Genomic DNA, 15313 nt, shown 5'->3' on the forward strand with positions numbered 1-15313 from the left:
CAACTGTTCTGTCTGTGCAATAAGAAAGAAAATGTAACAAAAAAAATCTACAGCTCCTGCCCCTCTAAGCCAAAGCCTGAACTCCCCATTTTAACACTGACTCACTCACAAAATGGCCACTCCACTTAAAACTTACTTTTATTGGCCTTTGCCAAGTGCTAAATTACACACAATCCAACGTCTCAGTACAGGATGCCCTGAGTGGCCCCAATCGCTTTTTTTTACAGGAATACAGTGCAGGGAAGTGTGTGGCCATGCACTTTCAAAGATTATCCACGGATTCCACATGCGCGGATTCAACCAACCATGGATCGGGAAAACCCGGAAGTTCTCTCTCCAGCACTCATTGTTTGAGCATGTACAAACTATTTTTTCTTGTCATTATTCCCTGAACAATACAGTATAACAACTATTTACATAGCATTTACATTGTAGTAGCTATTATAAGTAATCTAGAGATGATTTAGAAGTACAGGCAATCCCCGGGTTATGAACAAGTACCATTCCTGAGTCCGTCTTTAAGTTGGATTTGAAGTCAGAACAGGTACATCAGGTATTATTTAGCATCATTTAGTCAAACGTTTGTCTTTGTATACAGTATATATTTTACCTTTCTATGCAAATAAAACACTTAAGAAATGTGTGTATTTCAATAATAAAACCACTGCATTGCTTAGTAATAATTGTAGCTTTTATCGGGGCAGGGCCTTTCACATTCTCCATTAAAATTGTTCCAATCGTTGGCTGACTGTAGCCTATCGCTTTTTCAATGCCCGATGGCGTTTCACCTCTTTTCGATCGCTTCATTACTTGCACTTTATTTTCAATCGTGATTGTGATTATTTTCGTGAACAGAAACACTGCGCCGGGTCCTAATGTCCACCGCACTGAGACAGGTTAAATAAGGGATTTGAGCATCCACGTTTTTTGGTATCCGTGGGGGGGTCCCAGAACCAATCGCCCGCAGATAAGGAGGGCCAACTGTACACTATTTTCTAAATGGGGAGCTAATTCAGAAATCAGAGGTACAAAGGGACTTTGGAGTCTTTGTGTAGGATTCCCTAAAGGTTAACTTGCAGGTTGAGTCAGAAGTAAGAAAGGCAAATACTACATTAGCATTCATTTCAAGAGGTCTAGAATATAAATGCAAGGATATAATGCTGAGGCTTTATACAGCTGTATTTGAATATCTTGAGGCAGTTTTGGGCCCCTTATCTCAAAAAGTTTGTGCTGGCATTGGAGAAGGTCCAGAGATGGTTCAGGCTTTCTTAAGGAATACAGCGCAGGGAAGTATGTAGCTGTTTTGCATACTACAATGTCACCTTGACCTTTTGTAACAGAGAAAAAAATAAAAGATAATAAACAATTATATCAATTACATATATTGAATAGATTATTTTAAAATGTACAAAAACAGAAATACTGTATATTAAAAAAAAGTGAGATAATGTCCATTTAGGAATCGGATGGCAGAGGGAAGAAGCTGTTCCTGAATCACTGAGTGTGTGTCTTCAGGCTTCTGTATCTCCTTCCTGATGGTAACAGTGAGAAAAGGACATGCCCCTGGGTGCTTTGTAGGCTAGTACCCAAGATGGAGCTGACTAGATTTACAACCCTCTGCAGCTTCTTTTGGTCCTGTGCAGTAATCCCTCCGTACCAGACAGGGATGCAGCCTGTCAGAGTGCTCTCTACGGTACAACTATAGAAGTTTTTGAGTTTATTTGTTGACATGCCAAATCTCTTCAAACTCCTAATAAAGTATAGCCGCTGTCTTGCCTTCTTTTATAACTGCATCAATATGTTGGGACCAGGTCAGATCCTCAGAGATCTTGACACCCAGGAACTTGAAGCTGCTCACTCTCTCCACTTCTGATCCCTCTGAGGATTAGAACATAGAATAGTACAGCACATTACAGGCCCTTCAGCCCACAATGTTGTGCTGACCCTCAACCCCTGCCTCCCATATAACCACCCACCTTAAATTCCTCCGTATACCTGTCTAGTACTTCTACCTGTCTGGGTACTTCTATCCTAATGGGTATTTATATAATCTAGAGCTCACACTTTCCCAATTCAGTATGTGGATACTGTTAAGAGAATGATTGGCTCAATTAAGGGAATCTACTGAACAAATTCTTGTCTTATATTAGTAATACCAACAGAGATGTCATGATCATATTGAACATTAGAACTTCTCTGTTGAATCCATTAATCTACCTAACCCTACATTCGTTGATCAACAGATTGGTATGTGTTCCTTCGTCTCACCCTTCCTGAAGTCCACAGTCAGCTCTTTCGTCTCACTGATGTTGAGTGCCAGGTTGTTGCTGCAGCACCACTCCATTAGTTAGCATATCTCACTCCTTGGTTCACCTGAGATTCTACCAACAATAGTTGTATTGTCAGCAAATTTGTAGGTGGTACTTGAGCTATGCCTAGCCACATAGTCATGTGTGTACAGAGAGCAGATCAAACAATAAGGTTGATCTACACCTCCACCCACTAACCCACCCTCAATCACCACTACTTTATCACTTCCTGGCAGAGTCACCTTCTGTACAGACACATCTGTGCCTAGTGTCACTTCATGGACATATAGTCAATCTATGTAAGTTCACACAAAGTACACTGCAAATGCTGGGGTCAAAGCAACACGTACAACATGCTGGAGGAACTCAGCAGGTCGGGCAGCATCCGTGGAAACAAGCAGTCAAGGTTTCGGGTCGAGACCATCAGGACTGAAGAGGGAGGGGCAGGAGCCCTATAAAGAAGATAGGGGGAGGGTGGGAAGGAGAAGGTACTAGGGGAAAAACCAGTAAGAGGGAATTATCTTGTGTGTATCTTTTTATTATAAAAAATACAATTTTTAATTTCTTTATCTAATTGAGTTTTTAAATAGTGCTGTCAGCATCAGATCTGGAGTAACAATTATTTCATTCTCCTTTACTGGAAATGACATTAAACAATCTTGAAACCTTTAATCTTTGGACTGGAAGATGAAACTGGAGCACCCAGAGGAAACACACATGATGACAGGGAGAATAACCAAACTCCTTTACAGATAACGAGGAGAACTGAACCCAGGTTGCTGGCACTGTAAAGCGTTGTGCTAACCACTGTGCTACCGTGCCACCCTACCTTAAATATATTCATTATCTTCCCTTTGCAGATCCTATTTTAGAAACCCAAGGGAGCTGCACAGACATCATCAGCTCATCGCTGGAAAACCCGGATCCAGACGAGTAAAGATCAACTGTGTACCTGTATGCTCCGTGAGGAACGCTGATGGAAACAGACCAAGGAACACTGATATTTCCATGTATGGTGCTGCCTTCAAAAAAGAAACTGCATAGAACTGAAATTTCAGAGCATCATTGTCATTTGAATTCACTTTTCTGCGGTACAGATTTACTAAATGTGACATTGTACCAAGGAAATGATATATTCAATAAATGCATCAGCCCTCCCCCTCCGCTTATTATGTTAAAGATTGACAGATAGGGTTATTTATTTAAGCAGTTGAGAAACTGTGAAATGGAAGTGTTATTTTTTTTACTGAATGAATTTAACTTCACCTTTAAGATAGTTTGAAAGTTTCTAGTTTTAAGTCTTCACAGCTTATAAAACAACTCTGTACAAAGCAGCTTTGAACGTCATTATCCATTGTCTCCAAGGGTTTTATGCACACAAACGCACATTCAGGTATTGCAAGAGGGGTTAAATGTTCCAAGTTTCATACATATTGTTGCAACCTGATTGTATGTTAGGAACTAAGTATCTGAATTTCCCAGTGCATCTTAGTCCAGGATAGAACAAAGTGTTCTGGAGTCCAATTCTGGCACCATTTTGTAAGCAGTCTTTGTCTGTCCTCCCCGTGGAATGTGTGGGTTTCCTCTGGGTGTTCTGGTATCCAAAGATGTACCACGTAGATTCATAGGTAATTGTAATTAGTTTAGGGTTAATTGGGGTTGTGGGGTTTTCTGGGACAGCGCAGCTCAAAGGGTTGTACCGCTAAATAAATACCTCTGTCCCACCACCTTCAAAACAAAAAGCAACTGCCCAAGGTATAATGAAGGACAAACACTGCCCCAAAGCACGCTTGCACTATAGTAACAATAAAAATACTTAAGGTTTTGTGAACAAACAACAGCACAGGCCCTTCGGCCACAATATTGTGCCAAACTTTTTGTCTGTTCCAAGATCAATCTAACCCTACACACCCCATAACCCTCCTTTTTTCCCCCCCTATTATCAATGTGCTTATCAAGAGTCTCATAAATGTCCCTAATGTATCTGCCTTTACTGCCTTTCCTGGCAGCACATTCCACACACCCACAACTTACCTCTGACATCCCTCTATACTTTGCTCCAATCACCTTAAAATTATGCCCTCCCTTATTAGCTATTTCTGCCCTGGAAAAGGTGCTGACTGCCCACTCAAACTATGCCTCTCATCATCTTGTACACCTCTATCAAGTCATCTCTAATCGTCCTTTCTTCCAAAGAGAAAAGCTCCAGCTCACTCAACCTCTCCTCATATGACATGCTCTAATCCAGTAAATCTCCTCTGCACCCTCTTTAAAGCTTCCACATCCTTCCTATGAGGCTACCAGAAGTGAACACAATATTCCAAGTGTGATCTAACCAGGATTTGTAAAGCTGTAACATTACCTCGCGGCTCCTGAACTCAATCCCATTTCACCAATTACTCACATTAGTATTCAAGTTATTTTTATGCACAAATGAACAGAGCATATTGCAAGTTCAATGTATATAAATTATTTTATTACTATTTATTCTTTAAAACAAAGTAAATGCTTTCCTACAGTGTGTTGTCTGCTCAGTTCAGTCTTGGTTTGACTATCATTTCATTGTACAAACACAGTAGAGTTAAGTGGTTGCATAGTGCAGTCAAGTTCAAGACAAAATAAACATTCGTCCTGCAGTATCTTCATTTCTAATGTGTTTTACTTTGTCTTTCAAGTGCTTTATATAATTAAAAAAGGATTTTCAGGAGGAGAACAAAAATCACCCTTTACAAAAAGGGAATGTGTGTATCTCAAAACATTGGCAAGTCTGGAATGTTCATTAGTGCAAAGTTGTAGAAGTTAGTTCGGAAAATAACTGCAGCGTTCACCCCAGCTCAAATGTAATGCTACCTATTTCGAGCTCAGTGTCACGATGAATAGCTGATGTAAAAACTCACTGCACTTTGGCAAAACACTGTCTCGCGGTGCAGACCAGAAAAATCCAATGAGGCATCCGGGAACTTCTGCATGATGCCTCCCGTTTTTAAGCAGGTCACAGGCACAAATTCTCGTGCTTGCGTGCAGAAATCATTTACCGACATTGTGGAAGTACAAATTGGCACAAATGCACAGCAGAATAGTGGAAAATAAATTGTAGTAGATGAGATTTCGGAATTTAGGCTCCAGGTCCCCTTGTCGGTACCAGCAAATCTGAAAAATGTAAGACACAGGAGCAGATTTAGGCCATTCCATCATGGCTGATTTATTATCCCTCTCAACCCCTTTCTCCTGCCTTCTCCCCATAACACATCGCCATGACTAATCAAGAACCTATCAACTTCCACTTTAAATATACCCAATGACTTGGCCTCCACAGCTGTATGTGGCAATGAAGTCCAGATTCACTATTGTCTGATAGTGAAGGTACCCAAGCTGGGATAGTTACAATGAGAGGAGGGCTAGCAGTCATGAAATGGCAGAATCTGGCCAAACCTCTGCAGGTTCCTCAATCCTCCCATTCCCCCTCTCACTAACCCCCACCCCTTCCCCTCTAAATGTTGGCCAACCCACCTCTCCAATCTCAATCCTGAAACAGGGATTCAACCCAAAACATTGACAATTCCTTTCCCTGCCCTCACAGACGCTGACTGACCTCCAATTTTTGCCTCCAATTCTAGCCAGAGTCTGATCAACCTTGCTGCCACTCAGAATTTAACAAAAATCATTTCTTTTCCCAAAATTATTTTTCGACAGTTCAGATTTATTCATTTCCTTACACCTGGAGCATTTCCCTCCCCCTTCCCTGAAGACTGTATAACTGGGAATATCAACTCCCAACCATGGTTTCAGCAGAAACTCACTAAACAGATTATCCCCAAGTCAAATTGGAAATATTTCTTAAACACTCTGCACCACTTAAAAACTTTTCATATTTATTCACAAAACATAACATAAAACATGTTATTCACAAAACATTCTTCCTGTCAATAGGTGAATTATTTCAATAATCAATACATGAAAAAAGTTATCTACAACCGTGATTGTTAGATCATGAGTTACAATTGAAGAAACACATGGCTGGGGTTACTTCACACATTCAAGCAAGGGTGTTTATTCAGTGTGTCAAAAATCAAACTTACAAAAGTTAGGGGAAATGGTGAAAACTGCCAATATTTACAAAAGGAATCTACCAGAAAGCACCACTATAGCTATTTACTATGTCCAGAGTGAACTTTTGGCAGCTCTATCTCTCACGGAGTCATAGAAACATAGAAAACCTACAGCACAATACAGGCCCTTCGGCCCACAAAGTTGTGCCGAACATGTCCCTACCTTAGAAATTACTAGGGTTACCCACAGCACTCTATTCTACTAAGCTCTATGTATAAAAGACCCTATTTAAGTCTCTTAAAAGGCCTCCACCACCATTGCCGGCAGACTATTCCACACACTCACCACACTGGAGTAAAAAACTTACCCCTGACATCTCCTCTGTACCTACTCCCCAGCACCTTAAACCTGTGTCCTCTTGTGGCAACCATTTCAGGCCTGGGAAAAAGCCTCTGACTGTCCACACGATCAATGCCTCTCATTATCCTGTACACCTCTATCAGGTCACCTCTCATCCTCCTTCACTCCAAGGAGAAAAAGCCGAGTTCACTCAACCTATTCTCATAAAGCGTGCTCCCCAATCCAGGCAACGTCCTTGTAAATCTCCTCTGCACTCTTTCTATGGCTTCCACATCCTTCCTGTAGTAAGGCGACCAGAATTGAGCACAGTACTCCAAGTGGGGTCTGACCAGGGTCCTATATAGCTGCAACATTACCTCTTGGCTCCTAAATTCAATTCCACGATTGATGAAGGCCAATACACCACAAAGTCAACCTGTGCAGCTGCTTTGAGCATCCTATGGACTCAGACACCAAGATCCCTCTGATCCTCTACAGTGCCAAGAGTCTTACCATTAATACTATATTCCGCCATCATATTTGACCTGCCAAAATGAACCACTTCACACTTATCTGGGTTGAACTCCATCTGCCACTTCTCAGCCCAGTTTTGTATCCTATCAATCTCCCACTGTAACCTCTGACAGCCCTCCACACTATCCACAACACCCCCAACCTTTGTGTCATCAGCAAACTTACGAAACCATCCCTCCACTTCCTCATCCAGGTCATTTATAAAAATCACTAAGAGTAAGGGTCCCAAAACAGATCCCTGAGGCACTCCACTGGTGACCAACCTCATTGCAGAATATGACCCATCCGCAACCACTCTTTGTCTTCTGTGGGCAAGCCAGTACTGGAGCCACAAAGCAATGTCCCCTTGGATCCCATGTCTCCTTACTTTCTCAATAAGCCTTGCATGGGGTACCTTATCAAATGCCTTGCTGAAATCCATATACACTACATCTACTGCTCTTTCTTCATTAATGTGTTTAGTCACATCCTCAAAAAATTCAATCAGGCTCGTAAGGCACGATCTGCCCTTGACAAATCCATGCTGACTACTCTTAATCGTATTATACCTCTCCAAATGTTCATAAATCCTGCCTCTCAGGATCTTCTCCATCAACTTGCCAACCACTGAGGTAAGACTCACTGGTCTATAATTTCCTGGGCCATCTCTACTCCCTTTCTTGAATAAAGGAACAACTTCCGCAATCCTCCAATCTTCCGGAACTTCTCCCGTCCCCATTGATGATACAAAGATCATCACCAGAGGCTCAGCAATCTCCTCCCTTGCCTCTCACAGTAGCCTGGGGTACATTCCCTCTGGTCCCAGCGACTTATCCAACTTGATGCTTTCCAAAAGCTCCAGCACATCCTCTTCCTTAATATCTACATGCTCAAGCTTTTCAGTCTACTGCAAGTCATCAGCACAATCACTAAGATCCTTTTCTGTTGTGAATACTGAAGCAAAGTACTCATTAAGTACCTCTACTCTCTCCACCAGTTCCATACACACTTTCCCACTGTCACACTTGATAGCTCCTATTCTCTCATGTCTTATCCTCTTGCTCTTCACATACTTGTAGAATGCCTTGGGGTTTTCCTTTATCCTGCTCACCAAGGCCTTCTTGTGGCCCCTTCTGGCTCTCCTAATTTCCTTCTTAAGCTCCTTCCTAGTAGCCTTATAATCTTCTAGATCTCTAACATTACCTAGCTCTCTGAACCTTTTATAAGCTTTTCTTCTTGACTAGATTTATTACAGCCTTTGTACACCATAGAGAAGTAAAGCACAGAAACACACCTAGTCCATGCAGAAACCACTTAAGCTGCCTACTGCCACTGACCTGCACCAGGTCCATAGCCCTCCATACCCCTACTATCCATGCACCTATCCAACCTTCTCTTATACGTTGAAATCAAGCTTGCATGCACCATTTGTCTGGCAGCTCCCTTCCTCAGCAAGAACGATGCGCGCTATATTTTTAGGCACCAGGACCTACCATCTTTAATTACCAACAAAGTTAACTTAAGACTACACAAGTTAGAATATAATGCACCCCACAATCATATTACAAAATAAATAGAATTATTTAACTTAAATACAGTATACAAATATTTACACGTCCTTTACTAAAGAAATGGAATACTCCATCATGTATGGTGGGAAAGGCACCCCGTTTTAAGATGACACTGATGACACAGCAAAATGACAAAGCAAAGTTTGTGTACGTGTTTACCAAACGCTCTCCATCAGTGACAATCATCAGAATCAGGTTCAATATCACTGGCATACATTGTGAGACTAACCCTGATTCTGATGAATACTACATTTATAAATAACTTCATATATTAATTTTCAAAATAATTCCTCTGCATAACAATTTCTACCACATGATGCTGGTTACAAAAGATCAATACTTACAAGAACAGCAATTGAGACGCAACTCAGTATGATGCAGACAACAAAGAAAATATTCAGTGGCTTTGGAGGTAATTGAGGGAAAACAAAAGCACTGATAATCGTTACCTAAAGGATGAAATTGGAAAATCAGACAGTCAGACGGATAACAAGCAAGGGTTTATTGTGCAGACCATTACTTCCAAAACAAAGCAACATCACACAAGGAAAACAGACACTAAATGTCTCCTGTGTAATACTTTCAATCCCCCTCATTCCAAGCTCAAAAGTTCAAAGTAAATTTATTATCAAAGTACACATATGTAAGCATATACTACCTTGAGATTCATTTTCTTGCAGGCATTCACAGTAGAACTAAGAAATCCAAAGAAAGCTTGGTCCTGATGCCAAGTCTTGTCTTGAATATGTGACCGCCCTGTACCTCCCACAGATGCTGCCTGCCCAACTGAGTTCATACAACATAGAATACCACAGTGTAGTACAGGCCTTTCAGCCCACAATGTGCTGAATCTTCGACCTATTCTGAGATCAAACTAATCCTCCCCACCCACATAGCCCTCCATTTTTCTATCACCCATGTGCCTATCTAACAGTCTCTTAAATGCCCCTAATGTATCTGCCTCTACCACCACTGGAAGGATGTTCCACACACCTACCGCTGAAAATTTTAACCTCTGGCATCCAGCAGTTACTCCCAACAGATTGACATTGCTCCAGATTTCAACAGCTGCAGTCTCTTCCATCTCCTTGCAATTGTATTTCAATAAAGATGGTCAAGATGACAAGAGGCATAGATAAAGTAGCCAGCCAAAACCATTTCCATGGACAAAAAAGGCTGATATGAGGGGGCATAATTTAAGGTGTCTGGAATAAAGTATAAGAAGCGATGTCAGGGACAATTTTTTTAAAAAAAACAGAGGGTGGTGAGTATATGGAACACCCTGCCAAAAGGTAGTGGTAAAGGTAGATGCATTTGGGAAATTTAAGAGGCTCTTAAATATGTACATGGATGAATTATGTTCAGATCTGGTCACCTCATTATAGGAAAGATGTGGAAGTTTTAGAAAGGATGCAAAGGAGATTTATTACAATGCTACACAAACATAAAATGCTAGAGGAACTCAGCGGGCCAGGCAGCATCTATGGAAAAGAGTAATCAGTCAACAGATCAGGCCGAGACCCTTCATCAGGACTGGGGAAAAAAGATAAGTCAGGGTAAGAAGGTGGGAGGAGGGGAAGGAAGTAATACAAGGCGGTAGGTGAAACTGAGGGGTGGAGGGGGTGAAGTAAAGAGCTGGGAAGTTCATTGGTGAAACAGACAAAGGGCTGGAAGAGGGGAATCTGACAGGAGAAGGTAGAAGACCATGGAATAAAGGGAAGGGAGATGAGCACCAGAAGGAGGTGATGGGCTAGTAAAGAAATGAAGTGAGAGGGGGGGAAAGGGTCTCGGCCCGAAACATTCACAGTTTACTCATTTCCATGGATGCTGCCTGACCTACTGAGTTCCTCCAACATTTTGTATGTGGTGCTTTGGATTTCCCCAGGTTTATAACTATGCTGCCTGGATTAGAGAGAAGGTCTTATGAGGAAAGATTTGGCAAGTTCAGGCTTTTCTCTTTGGAACAAAGGAGGGTGAGGGGTGACTTGAAAGAGGTGTACAAGATTATGAGGGGCATCTTTAAAAGTGACAATGCCAAATCTCGAAGACATCTTTTCAAGGTGATTGGAGGAAGGTATAGAGAGGATGTCAGAGGTACAGTGGTGTTAGAAAGTTTGTGAATCCTGTAGAATTTTCTCTATTTCAGCATAAATATGGATTAAAATGTGATCAGATCTTCAAGCAGGCACTAAAACTAGATAAAGAAAATCCAATTAAATAATTAACACAAAAATACATTATACTTGTTAATTTATTTATTGAGAAAAATGATCCAATGTTACATGTCTTTGTTGGAAAAAGTATGTGAACATTTGCTTTCAGAAACTAGTATGACCCCCGTGTACAGCAATAACTTCAACCAAGCATTTCCGGTAACTGTTGACCAGTCATGTACAATGGCTTGGAGGAATTTTAGGCCATTCCTTCTTATAAGCCTGCTTCAACTCTGAGATGTTAGTGGGCTTCCTTGCATGAACTGCTTGCTTCAGGTCCTTGCACAACATTTCTATAGGATTAAGGTCAGGACTACGACTTCCAAAACACAAATTTTCTTCTTTTTAAACCATTCTGTTGTTGATTTACTCTTGTCTTTCGGATCATTGTCTTGTTGCATTATCCAACTTCTATTAAGCTTCAGGTGACGAACTGCTGCCCTGACATGCTCCTGTAACATGTCTTGATACAATTTTGAATTCAATGTTCCCCCAACGATTGGAAGCCGTCCAGGCCCTGAGACAGCAAAGCAGCCCCAAACGGAGATGCTCCCACACTGTGCTTCACAGTTGGGATAAGGTTTTGGTGTTAGTGTGCAGTACCCTTTTTCCTCCAAACATAGCAATGTGCATTTCTGGCAAAAAGTTCAACTTTAGTCTTACCTGTCCACAGAACATTGTCCCAGAAGCATTGTAGAACATCCAAGTGGTCTTTTACAAACTTGAGATGTGCGGCAATGTTTTTTTTTGGAGAGCAGTGGTTTCCTCCATGGTGTCCTTCCATGAACACCATTCTTGTTCAGCGTTTTTCTTATAGTGGACATGTGAACAGAGACTTTACCAAATTTTAGAGATTTTTGCAGGTCTTTTGCAGTTATCCTTGGGTTCTTTTTCACCTTCTTAGTGTGATCTTTGCAGGACGCCCACTCCTAGGGAGAGCAGCAACTGTACTGAGCTTCCTCCACTTGTAGACAATTTCTGTTACGGTGGACTGATGAACACTCAGGTCTTTAGAAATGTTTCTGTATCCTTTTCTAGGTTCATGCATCTCTACAATTCCTCTTCTAAGATCCTCTGAAAGTTGTTTTGATCGAGGTGTGGATGACATAAACAAATCTTTCTTGAGAACAGCAGGGTCTTCAGTAACCTGACCTTGTACGTCTTTTTTTTTACAAAGCAGGGTATCTCCCCAATCCACACCTCCAATCCATCTCATTGATTGGAACATCTGACTCCAAATAGCTTTTGTAGAGGGCATTACCCCACAGATTCACATACTTTTCCCAACAAATTCATGTAATATTGGATCATTTTTCTCAATAAATAAATGAACAAGTATGACACACAAAATGCTGGAGGAACTCAGCAGGCTAGGCAGCATCTATGGAAAAATGTAGTTGATGTTTCAGGCCGAGACCCTTCATCAGGACAGGTCACCGTAGTCTTTATTTAATACACAGAGTGGTAGGTATGTGGAATGCGGTGCCAGGGTTGGTGGTAGAGGCAGATAAATTAGGCACATTTAACAGATTCTCAGATAGATACATGAAAAGCTATGCAGTAGGTTAAAAGGTCGGTACAACATCGTGGGTCGAGCGGACTAATATTAAAAGTCACCTTGGATTCTGCACTCTGAATATTGACCCTTTCTGGAAAGGCAAGGCCTTAATCTTCCAGAAACCGATGTCAAGAACCTTCTAACAATCTCCAAGTGTGAGCTATCTCTCCTTTGTTGAGTATAAAGAAGAAGTGGTATACAATGCCTTACACAGAACAGAGGTGTCAATGACACTTGACGAGAAAGGTTACACAAGTAACCTAGGTAAAATGAATGGAATTGGCAGCTAAAGCAATGGCATTTTTCCCACCATCGTCTTCAAAAGGTGTTGCCTCCTGGGAATGAAAGGGTTAAAGTATGAGAGGTGTTTGATAGTTCTGGGTCTGTACTCACTGGAGTTTAGAAGGATGAAGAAGGAATATCACTGAAGCCTATCGAATACTCAAAGGCCTACACAAGAGTGGATGTCGAGAGCGTGTTTCCTACAGTGGGGAGGAGTCTAGGACCAGCGGGAACAGCCTCAAAATACAAGGACATCCCTTTAGAACAGAGATGAGGAGGAACTTCTTTCGCCAGAAGGTGATAAATCTGCCACAAACAGCTGTGGAGGCCATGTCACAGAGTATATTTAAATATAGGTTGATAGGTTCTTGATTAGTAAGGGTGTCAAAGGTTACAGGGGTGAAGGCAGGAGAATGGAGTTGAGCAGGATAATAAATCACCCAAATGCACTAATTTTGCTCCCATGTCTTATGGTCTTTACCATCCAGGACATGCCCTCTTCTCATTGCTACCATCAATGGTCTGGTACAGGAGCCTGATGACACATACTCAACGATTTAGGAATAGCTTCTTCCCCTCTGCCATCAGACTTCTAAATGGTCCATCAGCCCATGAATACTACCTCACTATTTTACTCTCATTTTGTACTATTATTTTAAAATATTATTGTATTTTATAGACATTTGGTGCTGCAGTCTGTGGCTACACTTGCTGGCTGCCTACGACACATTGTTAGGATGTCAGTGCTGTGCAATACTGCTCTATGTTCTAACCATTCCCTGTAACTGTCTGCGTCCTTTCACATCCCATCAAATAGCCTACGTGGTTTCTTTAAGCACATTCAGTGCCATGTCTGAGGTGTTTTAGTCTCTAAGCAGTACAATGACTTTGGCCAGATGCAATTATAAAAGGGACAAGTTTGGGCCAGACTGCTTGGGAGTATAGCCCTCAGACAGAACTGTACACCTTGGCCCAGTAACATGTTGTTTGTTCCAGAATTTGCATCAAGGTCAAAGCCTTGTCCAAGGAGTACATGTCCATCTGTAGTGTAGATTGGGTAGTGGGAATTGTATTCCCTACTCTCATATGACAGCCTTAACTTTTACAGCTTCCAACTTATTCAGAGGGGATAACTTAAGCTGATTTAATTCATTATCTGCCTTCACCTCAGTTCATTCAGTATCCTGTGATCCGTAAGCTATACTACAAGTACCCCCTCAGTCCCTATCTTCATCTGACTCCTACTCCACTCACTCCTTACTCAACATTAAACTAATCTTTGTATTTACATTTCCAGACAACCATGTACTCTCTTCACCCCCAACACCTCCCCCCAGCCCACACTGCTCTACTCCACCTTGAACAGGAGCTGCCCATTTGCCTCCAGGTACCAGTAAACCTGTAAATCTCAGCACCACTTTCCTTTCCTTTATTCTCAGAGACTGAAACAATCGAAGAACCTCTCCTGCAGAAAGGTCTTGGTCTGAAATTTCAACTGTTTATTCCCCTCCACAGATGTTGCCTGACCTCCCGAGTTCATCCAGTATTTTGTGTGCTGCCCAAGAGCCTCTGAGATTTAATGACCCACCTCTCTGGGATAATGAGGTCCCAAGATCTGTAAACCTTTGTCCTTAGAGGTGAAAATCCCCCTTGTTCTGGAACTCCCTCATGAGAGGAAGATCCTCTCAACACCCTCCCCCCACCCCCCCCAATTAAATTCTTCCAGTCTTTTGTTCTAATTATTTCATGCTAATCTGCAGATAATACCCGCAATCTAGTGAATGCTGCAACAGCCATGCACATCCTTCCTTTTTAAAAAACAATAACGGAAACTACCTCAGTGCAGTAGTAAGGAAAGCAAATGCAAGGTTAACATTCTTTCAAAAGGGCTACAATAAAAAAACAAAGATATAATGCTGAGGCTTTATAAGGACTGCATCTGGAATATAGTCTCTCTCTCTCTCTCTCACACACACACACACACACAAAATGCTGGAGGAACTCAGCAGGCCAGACAGCATTTATAGAAAAAGAACAGTTGGCCCAAAACGTCGTTATTACCTCCTCCCATAGATGCTGTCTGGCCTGCTGTTCTGCCAGCATTTCATGTTTTTTTAGTTGACTGTTCTTTTTGGGCTGAAACCTTTTGGCAGGAATATAGTGAGCAGTTTTAAGACCTTTATCTATGAAAGGATATGCTGACATTGGACAGGGTCCAGAGAAAGTTTACGAGAATGTACCTGGGAATGAAAGGGTTAATATATGAGCTGCACTTGATGGCTTTGGGCCTGTACTCACTGGAGTTTAGAAGACTGAGGGGAGATCTTACTGAAAGGCCTAGATGAATGGATGTGGAGAGGATGTTTCGTTAGTGGGGGAGTCTAGGGCCAGCAGGCACACACAGCTTCTGAAAAGATGGATAACAATTTAGAACTGAAATGAGGAATTTCTTTAGCCAGGGGATGGCGAATCTGTGGA

General features: G+C 41.7%; 2 protein-coding genes across 4 annotated transcripts in view; one reads left to right on the forward strand and one right to left on the reverse strand.

The window, feature by feature from the left end:
- Positions 1-4948, forward strand: part of dmtf1 (cyclin D binding myb-like transcription factor 1) — a 100316-nt gene extending 95368 nt beyond the window's left edge. For both annotated transcript variants that reach the window (XM_059987396.1, XM_059987397.1), the window contains exon 17: positions 3170-4948. In XM_059987396.1, the coding sequence (XP_059843379.1) occupies positions 3170-3246 (77 nt within the window). In that variant the 3' untranslated portion in view covers positions 3247-4948. The remainder of the gene's footprint in view (positions 1-3169) is intronic.
- The window catches only part of tmem243b (transmembrane protein 243, mitochondrial b), a 41258-nt gene continuing 30712 nt past the window's right edge, over positions 4768-15313 (reverse strand). For both annotated transcript variants that reach the window (XM_059987399.1, XM_059987398.1), the window contains exons 4-5: positions 9127-9231; positions 4768-5459 (exon numbers count right to left, since the gene is read on the reverse strand). In XM_059987399.1, coding sequence (XP_059843382.1) covers positions 5337-5459; positions 9127-9231 — 228 coding nt within the window. In that variant the 3' untranslated portion in view covers positions 4768-5336. The remainder of the gene's footprint in view (positions 5460-9126; positions 9232-15313) is intronic.

This window comes from Hypanus sabinus, chromosome 13, assembly GCF_030144855.1.
Source record: "Hypanus sabinus isolate sHypSab1 chromosome 13, sHypSab1.hap1, whole genome shotgun sequence".
Taxonomy (NCBI): domain Eukaryota; kingdom Metazoa; phylum Chordata; class Chondrichthyes; order Myliobatiformes; family Dasyatidae; genus Hypanus; species Hypanus sabinus.